The sequence below is a fragment of the Gasterosteus aculeatus genome, chromosome 11, assembly GCF_964276395.1.
Source record: "Gasterosteus aculeatus chromosome 11, fGasAcu3.hap1.1, whole genome shotgun sequence".
Classification (NCBI taxonomy): Eukaryota; Metazoa; Chordata; class Actinopteri; order Perciformes; family Gasterosteidae; genus Gasterosteus; species Gasterosteus aculeatus.
Window position 1 is genome coordinate 15,156,937 of NC_135699.1, and position 20,389 is coordinate 15,177,325.

A 20,389-nucleotide genomic window follows, 5' to 3' on the forward strand; every position below is an offset into this window, starting at 1 on the left:
CTAATGTGATTAATTGGCTGATATCGCAGACACAATGATAGTTGTGGTGCCATAGTGAAAGTAAAAAAGAGATTTTCTCATGTAATACACGATGTGTGGACCAGGGCATCTCTGCAGCCCCTTCTTTCGTTTAAAATATTTTTCTGCTCATATTTTGTCTTTAGCTAATATTGCTGCTCCTGCGTTATGCAAATCGTAAATTGTAGATTGCATTGTGATTTTTAACAAATTGATGAGCTGTAATTTGTATTGGTTTTAGTTTAATAGTTCAAATATGTTAACAATTCAAGAAGTACTGTTGACTGTGAGCTCAAAGTTGTCCATCATTTCTTCCTCATATGAACGCCCCTTTGCCTCAATACCAACTTTATTTCTGTAAGATCGAATCTTCTTTTATGGGAAGGTTCGTTGAGGGGTTTGGTAGACTAGTGTAAACTGTTTGGCCTTTGACCTTCGAATGCGTCCGAACTGATGACTTTTGGCTTTGCGTTTGATCAGCGATCTGCTGGGAGAACATTTGTGGGTTGGATGATGTCAGTATGAACACTCGGGAGTGGTCTCTATTCCAACCTTGTCCTAAAAATAGAAATAGATACCACCATTAAACATGATACTTGCATTAAATGCAATTTTTGGTATTGTAAGAAATGCAATGTTTAATTATTTGGGTAAGTAACATAAAATAGTATTAGTGTATTTTGTCCATCACATGTCTCTTTTCACCAAACTGCTCCGTAAGAGACTCCAGACTTTTTATTATTTAATTTGTCGTCGCCCCAAAACCGCAGCAGCAGCGAGACAGACGGCAGATTAACAGAAAGACTCAATTCTTCCCTGTCCTCTGCAACCCTCCAGCTTCGATTCAGAGAATGGCCCCTCGCCAGGACGCAGTCCCATGGATTCGCAGGCGAGTCCCGGGTTGGTGGTCCACCCTTCTTTCCCCCAGAGCCAGCGCAGGGAGTCCTTCCTGTACCGCTCGGACTCGGACTTCGACACGTCCCCCAAAACCATGTCCCGCAACTCCTCCATCAACAGTGAGGGGTAAGCACCAAGCCATCATCATCACCATCATCATCATCCTCATCATCACCACACTGATTCAATCACGTGGCAGACAAATCGAAACATGGTTCTCCACACACACACACACACACACACACACACACACACACTCACACACACACATTGTTCCAATCAACACAGTCGAGTAATTATGCGAGCATTATGCAAATGAAATGATGATGAATCTTCTTAACGTCGACGGTCTCTCGGCTTGTCTTGCCGTTAGAATCTCCCATCAGTGTATTTCAGGGCTTTTTCTCTGTTTAGAACCACACAGGTCTTTGTAAACATCCAGCTCACAGATGCAGCTGCTCTGATAAACACTAAAACCGAGCCGCACAAGTTGCTCACATCTATCTCATTCGACCCTTTTTGTCCCCCCCTTCCCCCTCCCCCATCACCCATACTCCCTCCCCCTTCCCCTCCCTGCAGGCACGCCGAAGACATGATCGTCACCCCCTTCGCTCAGGTACGCTTTCGTTGAGCACCGTGTCTGACATGTTTCATTGCTGTATATGATGGGAAAAGGATGGTTAATTAGTGCAGTGAACTTGTCCACCCCCCCCTTCCTGTTCCCTCCCTCCTTCTCTCCCTCCTACGCTGTCCATCCATCCCTCAGGTGTTGGCCAGCCTACGAACTGTAAGAAGCAACTTCACCATCCTCGCCAATGTCACAACACCCACTAACAAGTCAGTATCATCCTGTCAATCACACCTTCTCCCCCAACCCCCACCCTGTCCCCCCCCTCCGATACCCTCCTCACGACTGCCTGCTTATTCTGCAGCGCGTGTTTGCTAATGTCTACTTCTCAGTGTTCCCGTAGGGAAGCAATTTAGCTGTCATGACTTACCAGTTCACGATCATCAGGCCGCGCTAACGGAGAAATACAATGTGCATCCTTTGGCCTCCCTCCAACATGCCGGCGGAGAGTAGTGAGTGCAAAGAGCACCTCGGATTGCACGTCCCTGAGCGTGTAGCCAGACGACAGAGAGACGGTCAATAACAGTACAATCATTCTGCTCCACGGAAACATAATGTTTATATATATATATATATATATATATATATATATATATATATATATATATATATATATACATATATTTGTTTATTTATATTAAGCGGATAACACAGAATCACCACCATATATAATAATGATTATGCCTCCCTCAATGCTCAATTATGAGATCTACATGAAAGGAGAGCAGAGCTTTGTCTCTCACTCTTTTTGAATAGTTAATTGTTTCAACCATCACTTTTGTGTATCTGTAAACCCTTAAATATGCAAAGGCAATTCATTCTAGAGACTGGATCCTCCACCGGTCCCTTTTTAGGGGTATGTAACCGAACACACACGTGCACGCACTGTGCGAGCCGAGCCCTTTGTTGCCGTCTCCTATAATGCGGAGTGTGTGTTTGACAGCCAGCAGGGGGCAGCAGCGCGTGGTTCTCCCCTCTGATGTAATGCGGTGCTTTTCCACAGGAGGTCACCAGTGACAAGCCAACCCACCGTTCCCCAAGCTACACTCTCTGGTATGTTGTCAGCTAATTAAAACTCTTTGTCCAAAGAGTCCCACAGTCCCCTCACACGGCACGCTGAAGGCTCCCACGCTCCCTGAATGCATCACCAGTAATGAAAATGACTGCACAGAACATCACGAGGCTGTTTTAGAGGATTTAATTAACTGCGCTCTATACATTATAATAGAATCAACATGTACTGCTGAAGTTACCAAAGATTTTTGTGTTAAGGAATAATAAAGCTGATGCAAAGAGGAAGAGGAGACGTTAGAGGGACTGAGACAAAGGCTGTGCGGTTTTAATTGGGAAGACAAAATGTAACCAGCACAACTAATTTACTCAAACCATCAGACTAATATTTAACACACAATCAAAGAGCTCTACAGTTTTTGAATCTGCATAACGCAGATTGTTTTACTATTGTTATAGATTCCTGCTCATTTCAAATATCATGATTTACAAAGAAATATACATCTCGAGGCCTATCTTTTGCAAATTAAAAGCATCTCAATTTAATATATTTTTCATTTAATCTTGTAGCTGTCATATATTTGGAATTTGAATTATACATTTGATGTAATTGAGCTTATCATAACTCATAACACAAATAACTGATTGTGTATTTTGAACTGTCAATCATTTTAAAGTGCTATTTATATTTTCAAAGCTGAGGTATATTTTTTTGTTGTTGTACAGTTCTGATCTTAATTTAAAATATTAAACATTATACTAATGTTAACCAATGTAACCACATCAAATAACCCAACTAACGTTCACACATCACTGTGTGTGTGTGTGTGTCCTCCACAGAGGAGACGTACCAGCAGATGGCTCTGGAGACTCTGGAGGAACTGGACTGGTGTCTGGACCAGCTGGAGACCATTCAGACCCACCGCTCAGTCAGCGAGATGGCCTCCAACAAGGTGCACACCTGTCCACACTCACACCTGGGGGGGCCTTCTCCGGGGCCGAGCCTGTTGATGAATCGTTGGGTTCCATCCGTTTGGCCGTACAAAAGGCATTATGGGTAGAACTTCCTGTTTAAGATCCGCCAAGGTCGCTGATTAAATACATTCAAAAACAAGTTTGTAAAACGTACCCATTAAAATACTTTTATGGACACATCATTTGGTCATAAAAACCCTCATCTCCAACTCCTGCCACGATAAAACATTCACACGCTGTGATTCGATGTGAGAAATAGTTCATTAAAAGTATCAATTTGTTTCCTGGGCTCATTTGGAATTCTATGGTATCAGATGTCTTGATAAAAAACTATTTTGTGATCAATTGACTAAATGCACCGATTGCTCCGAGTTAAGCAGCAACGTGTCAAACTGCAAGAGACGCAGCCCGCGTTCAGTGAGGGCCTCCACATGTGAACACGGCTACTCACGTGTGCATGTGTTTGTATTTGTTGGGGCACAAGGACGCAGAGGGAAGGTGATGGTATTTGGGTATGGAGGACATGGGGGGGGGGGGGGGGGGGGGAGCTGATGCTTATGTCTCCCTGTCTGCTGTAACCTTGGTTGCTATCGAACTGCAGCAGGGTCTGCCCTCCGCCTTCAGCCATTGGCTTTCCACTCTGACCACGAGCCATGTGGTCCGCGCAGCAGCCAATGAAATATGGAGGGATGCTCCTTTAAGAGTGATTTGTCTTAAAGGGACAGCGCCGAGTGCCTTGTTTGTTTTATTCTGGGATTCTTCCCGTGCACATCGCCCTCATTGAATGAAGGTTCTTTCTGTGTTTGGATCCAGTGACCGAGGGAGAGATAACAGGAGTGTGTTTAAAGGACATTCATTCTGTGTGTGTGTGTGTGTGTGTGTTGAGCAGAGAGATGTCTCCTGGGGTTTGACACAGTCTCTGCGAATATGTGGCTGCCTTTTTTTCGCGGCTAATCCTCCGCACTGTGCCACCACGGAGGTACACGTGAACATTCCCACTCAGTCTCTCGCCCTCACTCACACCCTTGCACACGCGCATATTTTCGACAGACGTACACGCTGTCTCGCGGCACATGCGCACTCCTTGAGGATGAGCGCGGGAGCAAGCGCAGACACACACACGCACGCACGCACACGCGCGTACACGCATGCATGCGCCTGCAGCCACACTGCCTGATTAGCTTGCAAGAGCTGTCTACAGCATCCAGGGAAATGGCGCAAGCGGCGGAGCATTGGAGGAGGAACGGCAGCCCAACGCGGCGGGATTAGACCTCTGGCGTCGTGGCCGGCTGAGGCATGGAGGGACTCGGAGCACGGGACTGAGGCTACGGAGCGATCGGGAGGCAGCCTTGACTGACTGGGATCTGTGTGTGTGTGTGTGTGAGGCGGCCGATGCACCGGTAGGACTGGGTCGGGCCTCTGGATCCGTACCGTGGGGGAGGGGCAGCCGACGCGGGGAGAGGGAGCCTGTTTTTCCGGACCAGAGCTCTGGTGTGATTCTTCAGCCTGACCGTCTGCAACAGGCCCGCCTGCATCTCTCTCCGTCTATTTCTCTCTGTCTGTCTCTCTCTGTCGCTTCTCTCATCCTCCCCGTCCTTGTTTTTCTCCTGCAATTGTCATCTGCTTCTCCCTCCCACGATGTTCCCGCTGCCTCTACCTCCATCACTTGGAACTACGCTCCTCTTTCTGCCCCGGCGTCACCATCACTCCATCCCTCTCACTTCCATCATCTAAATATTTTATTACCGTTTGCCAAGCAGCTCGGCTCTTCGCTACATTATCTTTTTTGTTCACATCGCTCTCACATTCCCACTCATTTTCCTCCATCGGCTCCTTTCTGTGCCCTTCAGACGGTCCCCCCCGCTCCCTCTCCTTTTTCCGTTTCCCTCCATCTTTCCTCTTTCGGGCCCCCATCCACCTCTACCCTGCAGTGACTGTTGATTCGGGTCAGTCTTCTCAATGGGATGAGATGTAGTCTCCACAGCACCCGGATCCAGGGGGGGCTCCTGGTCTGCCCATCAGGGGGACCCTCATCTTCGGACCGCACTGAGGCTGGAGCCTGACTCTGGACTGACTGGGTGGCCCGCTTTGGGGTGCTGCATGTAGGCGCCGAAAGTCTGCACCAGCGTCCCCCCCCCCCCTTTCCCCCTTCCCCTTCCCCTCGCCCTCACCCCCTTCCCCTGTTCCTTCGCCCCCTCTCGGGGCAGCCGCCACTCTGGAGTGTCCCGGCTTGACCGGCTGCGGCCTCTCCTCACACGCCCTGACGACGCCCTCATGCCACTGGGGCCCCCACAGCGGCCCCGCTCCGCTCCACTACCGCACCTCCTGCCTGTGCCACCGGCCCAAGCCCCCCTGCACGCTCAACATGGGCGTGGTGGAGGCCATTGACCCGGCGCCATCCCCCTGCCCCTCGCCTGTACCGGGGGGCTACAGGCTGCCCCGCTCCTCCAGCTACAGCCCCCTGCAGGGGAGGGCTGGGGCAGAGCTGGACCTCGGGGGGGCTGCTGCGGGGGTCCTGGAGGGAAGCGGGACGGCAGCGGAGCGCAGGACGCCCTTAGTGGACCTGTTCTGTGAGACCTGCTCCAGGCCCTGGCTCATCGGCTGGTGGGACCAGGTAGGGCTCGGAGAGCTTGCGGAGGGCAGGCGAGGCCCGGCGGCGGCCATCTTGGATGTGGATTCTTCAAGTGTTACATCTAAGCATGCATTAACAATTCATCTGTTTTGTTTACTCCATCTTCTCATGTGTCTGTGAATGGTATGTGTTCATAAGGGATAAATGACGTTTTCATCGTACTCTGAATTCGTGTTGTGGGGGAAGGTTTTGTGGGTCTGGTGTTGGCTTTGTGAGGACCTGTAAGGTATGTGTTCCTGTACATAATGTAAACATGAATCCACTGAAAGCGGAACAGAGATACTAGCACAGAGTTTATTAACTCTGCTCAGATCCACCGCCTTGCAGCAGCGATGTAAACAAAAAGGCAATATCACTCGTATTCTTCATCCTTCTGTATCTAATCTACATTTCTGTCCTCTGAGAATACAGCTAGCTGCTCCAAATTTAAGAAATAGCTTTTGAGACTCTGTGCTAAGTAGTCCGGCTGTCTTTGCTGCAGGTACATTGCAGTATCACACAATGTCCATTTCAATCCTCCACACCTGCGTCCCACATCCCTCCGTGTGTCTCCCTCCTGTTAGCCTGAGGCTAATACAGACTGAACCAAGCCAAGCGTGTTGTCAACGAAGGGCTTATTGTCTCAAGACTGAGTTTATTTTGTCCTCAGGTGTCCCAACACTTGCATTGGATGGAACATCTTGGCTAACTATGTTACCAAAACAAACTCTAGCCTTTGACTATCCTCTTTTTCTTGAATCAAATTGGGCACGTTGGGAGAAAGGACATTGTTCTCTACTAACGTATTTAGATTCTGATTCAGTCAGTCCTACAGGTTGTGGTTCAAACAAGGGTCATGTTTAGCTAGTGTGTAAAAGAAAGCCCTCCTGGGTTCCTCACATATGCAGGTGTACGAGTGTGTGTGTGTGTGTGTGTGTGTGTGTGTGTTTGTGGTCATGTCTGTGCAGCGTGCCCATGTTCGCTCCATTAGTCAGTGTCATGAGGAAGAGTGTTGTTTGTCCTGGCACTCGGAGTGGCACCGTGGAAGTGTTGGTTGTCAGCTATGACTCAGCGTTACAGCATTAGTGAAGGAACGAGCGAGATGCGAGTGCGTGAGAGGAGGAGGAGGAGGAGGAGGAGGTTTGGGCTGCGCCCGCTGCCTATGTGTGCCATGGGGCTCGACTTGCTTTCCTGGCTCGGGGTGACTGATTCTGCCTGACTGCCTCTACGATTTGCTGTCAGAGTACCTATTTGCTCTGCGTATCATGTGGCGAGGTTCCGGGCCGGATGGGATCTGTGGAATAAGACAGAGAACTGGGAAGAAAAGAGTGAAAGGTGGAATGCATGCAGAGTTTTAAATGCCATAGCCAAGTGCAGCCTGTGTCAGAGGAGACTGTTGTTTACCTCGTGACGGGGGGGGGGGGGGGGGGGTTCGGTGACAACAGTGGAGGGGAGGGCTCTGACCTTGGTAAAGGTTGGAGACACCTGCCTACTCCCTGTCACCAAGCCGCCACCGCTCTCGCATCAAGCTGAAGGACTGACTGTGAGGAGGCAGTTGCCACAGCAACCGCTCCGGTTGCCATGGAGATTGTTATGTGTGAAAGATCAGTCGGTAGGACACAGACTGAAGGGGTTACGTGCGATTCCTATTGTGCCTTGACGTGACTTGTGCAACAGGTGCCACCAAATAACAATAAATAATTGAATTATTATAAGCTGAGAGAACATTCAGTGTTTAACGTCTGCGGGGAATAATGTATTCACGTAATCACATTTGTGCCCGCTGTGTCACAGACCTGCAGACCAGTGGTTCAGGATTGTCACTGTCAATGTTTGGAGAAGAACAAACATGCCACATTACTGCAGCATTTAAATGCATGTTAATTAAAATGCAGGCACACTGAATTGAGTGATGAACAGTATGTTCTCAAAAAGCAGACGGGTGATTCATCGTTGGTTTCTCCTCACCATTTAGTGAACGAAGCCAGACTGAAAGCGATCATTTCTTTGCTCATGTTAGACTCATAATGTTTTGTTGGTTAGTATAAAAACAAATGGAGCCCGAAGTACAATATTAATAACTCTGAGGGTTTCACCAAATCTGCACCTGTAATGTAATTCGTGCCGTCACTCACTTCCTGTCTGTCTCTGCTTCCCTCAGTTCAAGAGGATGCTGAACAGGGAGCTGTCCCATTTGTCAGAGATGAGTCGCTCAGGGAACCAGGTGTCAGAATACATCTCCACTACCTTTCTGGGTAAAACACACCCGCCAACCTCAATAGAGACCCTTCCAGCTCCTATCCCAGGCTGCGTGTCCATCCTGGCTGACCTCTGATTCCCCTCCACACCCTCCCAGATAAGCAGAACGAAGTGGAGATCCCGTCCCCGACTTCGAGGGAGAGGGAGAAGCCCATGTGTCACATCAGTGGTGTGAAGAAACTCACGCACAGTTCCAGCCTTTCGAACTCCATCACGCCACGATTCGGTGTGAAGACTGAGCATGAAGATCAGTTAGCCAGGGTAAACACATCACTCTCGTTGTGTTCATGATGCGTGTTCTTACGCTGCCTTGCTACCGACTTTTTAACCTCCAAGAAACACAAATGCAAACATGTTGTGCACTAGAGAAGAATGCAAAGAACTCACGGTGCAATGAACCTCTATGAGTGTAGGTAGATTTGGTGTGATCATGTGTGTCTGTTGTGCCTTCAGGAGCTGAACGACTTGAACATCTGGGGCCTTAATATCTTTCGTGTTGCAGAGTACTCCAATAACCGTCCCCTCAGCTGCACAATGTTCGCCATCTTTCAGGTGAGGGACAGGGAACTTTAGCGAGCAACCGACTGTGTGGTAAACCATGTAGCAAGGACTTAGCTGTGACCATGACCCCTGTGGCTGCAGGAGAGAGATCTGCTGAAGACCTTTAGGATCCCTGTGGATACGTTTGTCACCTATGTGATGACCCTGGAGGACCACTACCATGCCAATGTGGCCTACCACAACAGCCTCCACGCCGCAGATGTCACTCAGTCTACTCATGTACTGCTATCCACGCCAGCGCTAGATGTAAATACCTACACTGCTCCACCAATACACATCTAACTTCACATCCTCAGGCTTTTAGAAGTACCAGGACCTCGACAACGATTACAGTAGTCAAAGGTCAATGGTAAATAACAGGTTTAGGGATGACTTTTCTCGTGTCTTTCTCTCTAAAAGGCTGTGTTCACGGATCTAGAGATACTAGCTGCGTTATTTGCCGCTGCTATCCACGACGTCGACCATCCAGGAGTGTCCAACCAATTTCTCATAAACACAAGTGAGTCGAAATCAGATCAAAGGGACGAAGCGAATACATGTGAATTCTTAAAAATAGAAAATTGAAGAGGAAAAAAGAAAGAAAATCTCAATGGACAGGAGAAACTAAAACCACCTTTTTTTACTGGTATGTGACACAGGACTAGAAAGTCTGATCGAATCTATGAAGGAACCAATTTCATGAGGATAACGACTATTATTATTCCCTGGTTTTAGAAAGAACATGAAGCTAAGATCACTTTATGAGATAAAGACTATGCATTGGGAGTTATACAAAATAAAAGTATACCGTGCTACTTCCTTAAGCCAAATGAGTAGTTTTGAACACCTTGAAACGCTCTGATTGTAACACTGATTGCCTTGGGCATCCCTCAGACTCCGAGCTAGCCCTGATGTACAATGACGAGTCAGTGTTGGAGAACCATCACCTCGCTGTGGGCTTCAAGCTGCTCCACGAGGAAAACTGTGACATCTTCCAGAACCTGAGCAAGAGGCAGAGGCAGAGCCTGAGGAAGCTGGTTATCGATATGGTGAGACGTTTCCAGCACACTGCGTCATGCTTCTACCTCTCCATCTCGGTTTTCTTCTCTCTAACCTCTCGCCTCCATTACCAGGTTTTGGCAACAGACATGTCCAAACACATGAGTTTGCTGGCGGACCTCAAAACAATGGTGGAGACCAAGAAAGTGACTAGTTCTGGAGTGCTGCTGCTGGACCATTACACTGATCGGATACAGGTAAGAAGTAGTTACAACGACATGGAGAAGATAATGAAATGTATAAGTAGACTCCTCTGTTTAAGGGGGGGGGGTTACAAGAAATCAAGACCACAATAATCAACATCTGTAGGATCTGGTTATCAAGGATTATGCTTGAGGATTTGATGGTAGACGTAGGTGAGAAGAGCTTTTAAGTGTTACCTAAGTCGATGTCAGCCTGGCATGTTTATGTCAAATCTAATAGAAGACATAACAAGAGGGAGTAAAGTAGAAACGAAAAAGGTCATCACAGAGCTGGTTGTGCACTCAGCTGCTGAAAGATTAATCATCGGACAACCTCCCTGGTTCAGCGCTCATAACGCGGCGTGCACATGACATAGACACCTGTGCCTGTCCGTGCAGGTGTTGCGGAACATGGTGCACTGCGCTGACCTCAGCAATCCCACGAAACCTCTGGCCGTGTATCGGCAATGGACGGAGAGAATCATGGAGGAGTTCTTCCGGCAGGGGGACAAGGAGAGAGAGCGAGGGATGGAGATCAGTCCCATGTGCGACAAACACACTGCGTCTGTGGAAAAGAGCCAGGTAAAATAAACCCTGTGGATGTACAGATATGTGTTTGTGCTGTGAGGATCTGTCACAGCAGTCGTCCTCGTACATATTTAATACTGATTTGCAGGGACAGAAAGGACGGCGCTGAGATCCATATGATGTCCCTCACGCTGTTTTTCTTCTGGATGCAGGTGGGCTTTATTGACTACATAGTCCACCCGCTGTGGGAGACGTGGGGGGACCTTGTGCACCCCGATGCCCAGGATATATTGGACACTCTGGAGGACAACAGGGACTGGTACCAGAGCACTATTCCACAAAGCCCCTCCCCTCCTCCCGTGTGCCAGGACAAGGATCTGAACGCCTGCATTGACAAGTTTCAGTTTGAGCTCACCCTTGAAGACAGCTCGCCGAGAGAAGAGGGCGACGAGGGGGAGCACACGGCAAACCACGTGGAACAGGACTGCAATCAGGGGGACGAGGAGGAGGAGGATGAGGAGGAGGGTAAAAAAGAGGAAGACGTTATGGCAGAGGAGGTGAATGAGGACGTAATAGAAGAGGAAGACGAGGTGGCTATGGAGGAAGAGGAGGTGGAGGAGGAGCTGAAAGGTCAGTTAGAGGTGAGATATGAAAAGGAGAGACTTTCCGACACAAGCCCTGTAGAGGAAGAGGAAGATTCTTCTTCACAAGCTGAAGATACATGAGTTCGGCTCCTGTGTCTCCCTCCTCACTTGCACACATTATCTTGTTCATCCTTTCCATGGCCAAACCAAGAACAAATAAGACTGCAATGACAATACAGACCTTTAAATATATTTTTCAAAAAGGGAATAAATTAAAGAGAAGGTGATTACACAGCAACTGTAGATTTGAAGTGGTGACGAGTCCTCCGGCTAACTTCGAAACAGACTTTAGACAGAGAGGAATTTAGGAAGCATTAGCGACGGGGCAACCGAAGACAGCGTAGCACTCTGGGACTGGAATGCACACACACAAACACACAAAAGTAACAAGACTCCAATTCGCCGTGGGAGCGAGTCATGAATACACAAATTCAACGGGCGTAGGTGCATGCATCATTCATGGAGCGCAAACACACCCCCTCCTTTCTAGCAAACACACACACACACACACAGAGTATGTTTGCATGTGTGCATTTAGGGGACATTGATCAGTGATGAATCTGTTTGGAAAAAGCCATCTCTTAATGGAGTATTTACTAGTGTTCAGTCAGTATTAGTAATTTGTGTTCGTTAGAACTTCAATAGAAACTGTTGTCCTCAAAAAAGCTACACATCCGGGTGACTTTTTTTTTTTCCATTTCTGTCGGAAAGAAAAATACAAAAAAATAAATATCCACAGAGTTGGAAGAGGAGAGAAGGAGATACCGAAGGCAAAGAATATTCTGGCGGGAGGGGGGCCGCCGGGTCCCGTTCCTCCTTTTCCCTTTACGAGGAGAGTGCTACTGGTGCGAGATGGCTCTGTGCCTTTCTGAAACACCAGCTTCCTGGACGGAGCTGTCGTGAAGCAATGCATTGTGGGACAGGAGTTTCTGATTTTGATATTCTTTTTGTTTTTGGTTTGTCTCTTGTTAACGATCTCTCTTTGCTGTTCACGGTATTGTGGTGTGTTTCTCACTTGTTTTTGTGGTCATATGTTTAAAGCTAAAAGTCTTCCTTTGTTGCTCTTCTGGTAATATAATAACTCAGAACTCTAGATGCAGAGCAATCACTACCACTTCTGTTTTATTTTCTTATTCGAATAATTTCTTTTTTTAACTTTCTGAGAATAAGCCATGTGATGCTTTGAAGCATAAGTTTTGCCTATTTTCTATTTAACAGTTGCTTAATATGTTAAAGGGATACATAATTACTTCATGAGCAGAACAAATTTCCACTTGCCATCTCATTCCCACTTGCACTGGGTGGTCACGTCTCCTCACACACAAAGATTCTCACCAAAGTAAAGGATTAGAAAGTCCAATGGGTGAACTGATTTGAAGGAACAGGGATGAAGAGGATCATCAGGGAGGCAGAATGTCTGGAGAAAGAAATCAGTGGTCCCCAATCATTATCGTTATATTTGACGCTTTTTTGCCTTAATGTTGGATGCAGGACACACACCTGCAAGTATGTAGATTTATAAGACATATAATAGACATCCTAGTATATTTATATCCCGTCCGTATGCCTCTTTCTTTGTGTATCAGTGTGTCTACAACGTATCCAGCATTGCATTTGGATGGGAAAGGGAAACACTGCAGCCGGTTAGTCGCCATGTTGTCGCTGTGCTCGGACCAACGTTAAGAATGTGTTGTTGTTGTTTTTAAAATCAGGACGGTAAAAGTCTTTAGCAACCTGGAGGCGTGCAGGGGAAATACGAAATGAGAACGAATAAGAGTGTTTCAATCTGACCAGATGTTGATTTGTTGACACGGCGTGCTTGTTTGCGTGACTTATTAGGGGGTCACGAGTGAGCAGCAGAAGTGGAGGACGGGACGCTGAAGACGTTTTCATATCCGCGTGTCATCGCTCCCTCGCTGGCATCGCCACATTGCTGTGGAGTGGCGTTCAGGATTCGATCAGCACAGCTCAGACAGGTCACACGTTGTTTAGGAGTTTGTCTTTCACAGGGTAAACAAAACAAAATAACATGAATGTGGTTCTTTTGGAGGGTAAGTTTCTGCAGGTCAGTAACTGAGTTTATCTGAAATGACCACAGCTCGGTGCAACGGGAGCCTGTGTGTTTGATCTGCTCCGTCGTAAAGGTGGAGCAGAGCAGCCGGGCCACCACACAGGCTTTCATCTTGTAGAATGGGAATCCAGGACTACTTCTTCAGTTACTTAAATACAAGATTCCCATATGCATCGGCCTTTTACTTTAAAGATGTTGCTTTGTTTTTGTGGCTTCTTGTTATGTCATAAGCTATAAAAACATTAATATTTACTTGCCATACAAACACGATACTGTAGCAATTGTTTCTTATTAAGAAAATTATTCAATTGATTGATTGCTGCCATTCTTTTTAAATGATGAAATGAAAACCATGGGAAGTGTTTTCTTTGAACAGTTTGTGTACAGTTTATTTTTATATCATTCTGGTGGATGGTCTGGAAAATGAATCATGTATTGATGATATATAGCTATAAGCATTACCACTTGTATATAATGTAATATTGGAATGTAAAATATAAATTTATCCAAGTCATAATGATTGACGAGCAACCAATTAAGGTTGTTAAGTGAGTCACTAAAATACTGCAGGCCACATCCTCACCATTCCATTCTCTGGTTATGTTCTCCCTCCCTTGTGTTGACATTTCCTAATCCTCCACATGTATTGTTAAAATCAAATATATTTGTACCAGCACTTTATTTCGTCAGGTTTTGAGGCAAACCGTGTGTTTCAGGTAGTGTACAGTCTGTGCTGGTGGTTTGGTCATTGGCAGTCACCTGTTGATTATATCCCATTGGGCCAAATCACAAACCATCATTGTGCAGTAGTCAATGTAACACCCTTTTCTAGAGACATAATCAAACAAACTAGTCACTCTCTATTAAAGGTCCACGTGTGATTGAACCAATTTGACTGATAAAGTCAAATGTAAGCAGATGTAGTCTCATGGGATGTGACAGAATTATCAAACTTGGCCATTTCGAGTACTATCAACACCTCTATTTATTAGTAACTTTAATCATTAGCCTGATAGCTTAAATATCTGCCCAGCGGGGGCCTAACTAGCTGGTTTCCATCTGGGCTGCTGTCAGGTCACTTTGTCGCAGACTGACTCCCTCTGTGAATAATTCTCTGGGCTTTAATTCATGTGTTTATTCACAAGTAGGAAAGATTATTCACGGGGAAAAAAACAACATGAAATGATTGTAATATTTGTAGATGATCTTGCTGTAATGTGTAAAATGTGTCCAAGTTATTTTTTATTATATTATTTTTATGAAAGTTTTTCCTCTCAACAGAGCTGAGGTGTCATTTTGTGAATAAATGCATTTAATAAGCAAACATCTATATATAAAACAATACTATATAGTATATCAGTATATTTTTCTTTTATTTCACTGTTCGGTACTGTAAAGTGTGTTAAAAATACAAATAAAGTAAGTTTTTTATATTAAATACGATACTATTGTCATGTTTTCTGTTTTTACAGTTTACTTGCATACTAATCCACTTTTTACTGGTTTATTTATCCGTGCGTTACTTCACTGATGTAATCGTATTTCTAACTATAACAAGTCCAGCGATATTGCATTATTAAATGAATTTAACGCATCGTTGAAATACATCTTTTTTTACATTAACATCCAAATTAGGCAGTACCCTGACCTGTCTCTGGCGTGACGTGGCTGCATCCGCGGCTCTCCACCAATCACAAGAGCGCATCCAAGTGTCGTCCAATCAGAGCGAAACAAGCCAGAATGGCGATATACGCATGCGCGTTAACAGCACCGAACCAGGCAGCGTATTGACCGGTAATGATTAGCAATTAGCTCGTTTGTTTTTTAAAATGTATTTTTCTTTACTCACTTTATTATTCTTTTACTCTAAATATGCTATGATGGTATGGTAACGACACACGCGCTCTTGATATATTTGTATTTTCGTGTTTCGTTATTGGTTGTTCTCAGCCGAATTCGCTTGTTAGCATGTATTGTTAGCTCTCAGCTAACTAAGTAGGAGTCGTTGTATTCTGACGCAAAGAGTCGAAATAGGCTTACGTGTCACCTATTTTCTGTTAGATATCGGTACCGTCTATTGCGCCACATGTTGTGACTGAGTGTTTTTAGTGTTAATCTGCCCTTCGTCTGATTGTGGCTCTTCCGGTGCAGAGTCCTGCAGAAAACAGACCCGTTGTGGAGCCGCACCATCACGATGACCTGTCAGCACCTCCTCCTGTTCCTCCTGCTGGCTGTGGGAGTCTCCGCGGTGGAGGTCCAACGTCCTCGCGGGGTCCCTTTGTCAAGTAAGGTTTTTTTTTTTTATTTTACTTTTGCTTCAATACATTCTCTGTAGTTTCGGAGCTGTTTTGGCCCTGACGCGTTTCTTCTGTTCGACGTCTTCAGAACGACAGTTCTATGAAGAGGGCAAACCTTTCACCTGCCTGGATGGCTCGCGGACGATTCCCTTTGACAGAGTGAATGACGACTACTGCGACTGCCAGGACGGCTCCGATGAGCCAGGTGAGCGTAACCTGCATGTTGAAGTCTCCCTTTACTAGTTCATACAGGTATTGCTCTGCAGTGAATTTTTTTTTTAAGCAGCCGGTAATATATCTAAATCTTAACTGCACGTTTATTTTCAGGCACCGCGGCTTGTCCCAACGGCAGCTTCCACTGCACCAATGCAGGTTTCAAACCAGGCTTCATCCCTTCCTCCCGCATCAATGATGGAATCTGTGGTATGAGGTTTAAACTGGGATGACTATCGTGTGTCAGGTGTGTTTTTTTGGGCAGGATTTCTGGTAACATGTGTGTTTCTGGTTCAGACTGCTGTGACACAACAGATGAGTACAACAGTGGGGCTACCTGTCAGAACACCTGCAGGTGGGAAGGTTTTTGGGTTATACATCCAATAATTTATGCATGCTCCACAGTAAGACCCTATTTAGCCTTAAGTATCCATAAAACGTTGCGTATTTTCACTCTGTCTTAATTTGTTTTTATTCTGTATGATTTTCAGGGAATTGGGGCGCAAAGAAAGGGAGAGCATGCAGAAGATGGCAGAGGTTGCCAAGGAGGGCTTTCTGCTTAAACAACAACTTATCCAGGAGTCCAAGAGGGGCCTCGAGGAAAAGAAGGTGTGAATTATACAACTGGTCTGTTTTAAAGTCAACATCAGCGCGTTGGGAATATGAATTATTGCGTTGTCCAATACGTTTTTATTCCAAGATACTGACCCAATGTTGTGTTGATCCTAAATTGGCTAACAGTGTTATTTTTATTTGTTTCAATAGGCCAAACATGCAGATATTGATCTGGGAAAGAAGGAGTTGGAAAATAAGGTTGAGGCTCTGAGAACTGTGAAGGAGGCCGCTGAGGAGCCAGAGAAAGAAGCCAAGGAGCGCCACCTGAAGGCCTGGGAAGGTAATTCATGATATGATTGCACATCTCCATCTACTGTTTGTATAGAGCATCACTTTTAAGAAAAGACTGAGAGACAATGTTTGAGCTGCATTAGAATCTCTGATAGCAAAATGAAATTTATGTTTCAGAGCAAAAGGCTGTTATTCAAATGGAGAAGGACAAGGCTAAAATGTCTGAAGTGTTTCTTGAACTAGATGATGATGCCGATGGCTTGTGAGTATCCGCACTCCCAAAATGATTAGCCCCAATGACAGTTCCTTATTTTTAAATCCTAGTGATACAAAAACAAATGACTGTTTTCATGCCTTTTTAATATGGGAATGTTTGTTTCAGCGTCTCCGTGGCTGAGCTTCTCTCCCACTCTGAGCTCGACTCCGATTCAGGTGATTCATTCACAGAAGCAGAGGCTCAGGTAAATATGTCCTTTTTAAACTGTTTTTTTAGAAACCCAGGTGTCAAAGTTTACTTATCAGGGTTGTTCTACATGCTGTATTTTGAATGTTAAGGAAGTTTTTAATATCTGCCATAAAGAACAAAACTCTTAATTTGAAAAAAATAATGTGTCCAATTGAACTGTCTTCGAGTAAAACTTGTCAGTTCTGTAAGATGAATGCATGTGGCTGAGGCCCGAATGCCGTAATGATCACTGTATGTTTTATAGGCCGGGAGGAGAAGAGAAGCTCTGCTTCTGTAAATTACAGATTAATTAGTCAGAATGCCATTTTGTCACCCGCCTGCCTATACATGCAGGTGTTTTCAAGTAAGCTCTTCCCAACCTGCCCGGCACGTTACTACTAGGCAGACAATCACACAATGCTAAGAAGATTGTGGAGCCTCATCTTACTGTACAGATGTACCAGGCTGTAACCCAGTGAATATGTCAGCATTCTAATGATGATCTTTAACCAACGTGCACTCTGTCTTTGGTTTGAGAAGGCACTGTTGGGAGGAGCGGACCAAGTGGATCATGCAGCGTTTGAGTCCGTTTGGAGTAACATCAAAGGAAAATACGTCTCTGAGGTAAGAACCTGATGTGGATTTTTCTAGTCGGCTCCACGCCAGAAACAATCCGCTCCTCTAAACGTGGCACTTTCTCAGCATCAGGCCAACGCAGACCCGCCGGCGCCTGTGGAGACTCCGCTGGAGGAGATCAGGGAGACTGACTCCGACCATGAGTCCGAGCAGTACCCCGAGGAGGACATCCCGGACGAGGAGGAGGAAGAGGACGATGAGGAGGAAGAAGAAGATGATGACACGGATGACAGAGAGGTAAAGCCACCGAGTTCCTCCGTCAAACTTGCGCTGGATGACTCACGAGTTGTTTTAGTGAGTCACCGTTGTCTGTTCAGGTCCCTCCGACGGCGCAGAGCCAAGAAAAGAAGGATGGCGATGATGAGGGGACGATGCCGCCCTACGACCCAGACACGCAGAGCCTCATTGATGGTGAGTGCATGTATGGAAGTGAGCGACAGTCAGTCCTCAGCTTTGAGTGAAGTGCTAAATGGGAAAAAAAGCAAATTAAACCTTATTAGTTTAAATGCTAATTCGAAACTCATCACTCAGGTTTATTCGTAGAGCAATGTGATTTATCGTACGGATGTGTCGCTTTTAGTTATTGTCTTTTACCAAAAACGTCAACGGAGAACATGATTTGCTCAGTCCTTATGCGCACACATGCTTGCATGTGTTATCACTGAATTTACATATTTTAATTGTGTGCATTTGATACCCAGCTGCTCAGAAAGCCAGGGATGCATTTGATGAGGCTGAGAAAGCTCTCCGGGAGGTTGATGATCAGATCAAGTAAGTAAATGTGAAGGAGGCTCTTTTCCGATATTGCAGTCTGTTTGTTCCCACAACTGCATTTTACCTCTAAACTGCTACAATACATTAAAAAAGATAACCTGTGTCTGCAGGAACCTCGAGAAGGAAATCTCCTTCGACTTTGGACCCAGCGCTGAGTTCGCCTACCTCTACAGTCAGTGCTACGAGTTGACTACAAGCGAGTATGTGCACACTCATTTGAAAACAGTTGTAATTCTAAACTATTATTTGTTCCTACTTCTAAAGTTAATGTTTTGCTTTCAGGTATATCTACAGGCTCTGTCCATTTAACAGAGTGTCGCAGAAACCTAAGTTTGGTGGATCGGAAACTAACCTCGGGTAACGTGTGGCCTATTTTGTTATAGGCCTTGTTGTAATATTCTGTGTTTTGCACTTTCAAATTAATTTCATCCGTTTCAATCAACACTCTGCGGTTCCCGTACTTTCCGTAGATCATGGGGCCAGTGGGCCGGTCCTGAGGACAACATCTACTCTGTGATGAAGTACGACCATGGAACCGGGTGCTGGCAGGGCCCCAACCGATCCACCACAGTGAGTCCCGGACCGTCAGCCTCCACCGGATCCTCGTCCTCTCGCTGGACAAAGCTCACAAAGAAATCTGTCCCTTGTCGTCTTTCAGATTAAATTAACGTGTGGGAAGGAGACCGTTCTGACATCTACCTCTGAGCCCAGTCGCTGCGAGTACCTGATGGAGTTCATCACCCCGGCGGTCTGCCAGGAACCTCGGAGCCTGGATTCCGATCATCACGAGCATGTCGAGCTCTAGATCTATTAGATAGGTGAGTAACTCACTTTTCCTAATCTAATTTAAAATAAATTGAGACCGTCTCGCACGGCACTGTGGCATGTATTGTTGACCAAAACAAAAAAAAAAAAACACGTAACCCAAATGTAAAAGCTGACTCCAAGATGAGGCAAGAAGTAGATTCTCACTTTCACTGATGTAAAAACTGAGCGCTTCGGAAAAAGAAACCTGTGGGGATTCGTATCATTTAAGACTTAAGCAAACAACGTGTGTGTGTGTGTGTGTGTGTCCTCATACTCGCAGGTTGTTCTTGAGGGACCACAGTCACCGCAGCAACATGAATTTGCTCTGAGCGGCAAAACCTCGGCATCGATAAACAATTGAGAAAAAAATTGACGATTCCAGTCAGCAGTTAAATTGTCTGCACCTCCAACTTGCACTGCTACCTGTTTTGTTTCCCTGATTAATGTAAAATGTAGTCATTCCATTGTTTTCCAATAAATTTCATTAAATCATATTCCAAACTTGTGTACTTATCTGAGGCGCTTGTATTTTTTGTTTGCTGCAGTAGTTCTGAGTTAAATAAACGTATAACTGTCGACGGCACACCAGGAAGCCTTGTGTAGATATTTCATATTTAAACACACTGTGCTTTTCTGCCGCTAGATGTCTCTCAGTCAGAAGGATCCCGAAAGAGGGAGTTTGGGGAAGCAGTGTGGCATCATGGGATTTGTAGTCTTCACTGCTGGGGGGGGGTAATACAAATCTCAAAATATATGACATATTTAACATGTCGTATTTAACCATCTTAGTATAGAAGATATACATATGCCTTGCACTAAAGCAGGGTTATATTATGTTCTTTCATACACGCATAACCGTTAAACTGCATTAATTGAACAAATATGAAATTTATGGATCCCTATTACTAAAATGAATCCTAACTTGTTAATGACAAATGTTTGCTCACA

At 45.6% G+C, this 20,389-nt stretch overlaps 2 protein-coding genes across 4 annotated transcripts in view; both read left to right on the top strand.

The window, feature by feature from the left end:
- pde4a (phosphodiesterase 4A, cAMP-specific) overlaps positions 1-14,866 on the top strand; it is a 34,981-nt gene extending 20,115 nt beyond the window's left edge. For 2 of the 3 annotated variants that reach the window (XM_078084014.1, XM_078084015.1), the window contains exons 2-15: positions 856-1,041; positions 1,495-1,531; positions 1,682-1,752; positions 2,547-2,596; positions 3,395-3,507; positions 8,302-8,395; positions 8,497-8,660; positions 8,853-8,951; positions 9,042-9,206; positions 9,360-9,459; positions 9,834-9,988; positions 10,073-10,195; positions 10,580-10,762; positions 10,921-14,866. In XM_078084014.1, the coding sequence (XP_077940140.1) occupies positions 856-1,041; positions 1,495-1,531; positions 1,682-1,752; positions 2,547-2,596; positions 3,395-3,507; positions 8,302-8,395; positions 8,497-8,660; positions 8,853-8,951; positions 9,042-9,206; positions 9,360-9,459; positions 9,834-9,988; positions 10,073-10,195; positions 10,580-10,762; positions 10,921-11,433 (2,053 nt within the window). In that variant the 3' untranslated portion in view covers positions 11,434-14,866. Of the gene's footprint in view, positions 1-855; positions 1,042-1,494; positions 1,532-1,681; positions 1,753-2,546; positions 2,597-3,394; positions 3,508-5,108; positions 6,144-8,301; positions 8,396-8,496; positions 8,661-8,852; positions 8,952-9,041; positions 9,207-9,359; positions 9,460-9,833; positions 9,989-10,072; positions 10,196-10,579; positions 10,763-10,920 lie in introns of those variants that run through there. The other variant, XM_078084016.1, reaches the window with a different exon arrangement.
- An 80-nt stretch (positions 14,867-14,946) lies between these two features.
- prkcsh (PRKCSH beta subunit of glucosidase II) lies at positions 14,947-19,935 on the top strand. The gene is given in 19 exon segments (XM_040191278.2): positions 14,947-15,217; positions 15,575-15,580; positions 15,583-15,708; positions 15,809-15,925; positions 16,048-16,143; positions 16,231-16,288; positions 16,425-16,542; positions 16,699-16,828; positions 16,957-17,041; positions 17,162-17,240; positions 17,765-17,848; positions 17,927-18,097; positions 18,178-18,271; positions 18,562-18,631; positions 18,745-18,834; positions 18,917-18,991; positions 19,105-19,204; positions 19,293-19,452; positions 19,722-19,935. Coding segments are annotated over 18 exon segments (1,686 nt in total). The 5' UTR covers positions 14,947-15,177; the 3' UTR covers positions 19,440-19,452; positions 19,722-19,935.
- Positions 19,936-20,389: the final 454 nt, after the last annotated feature.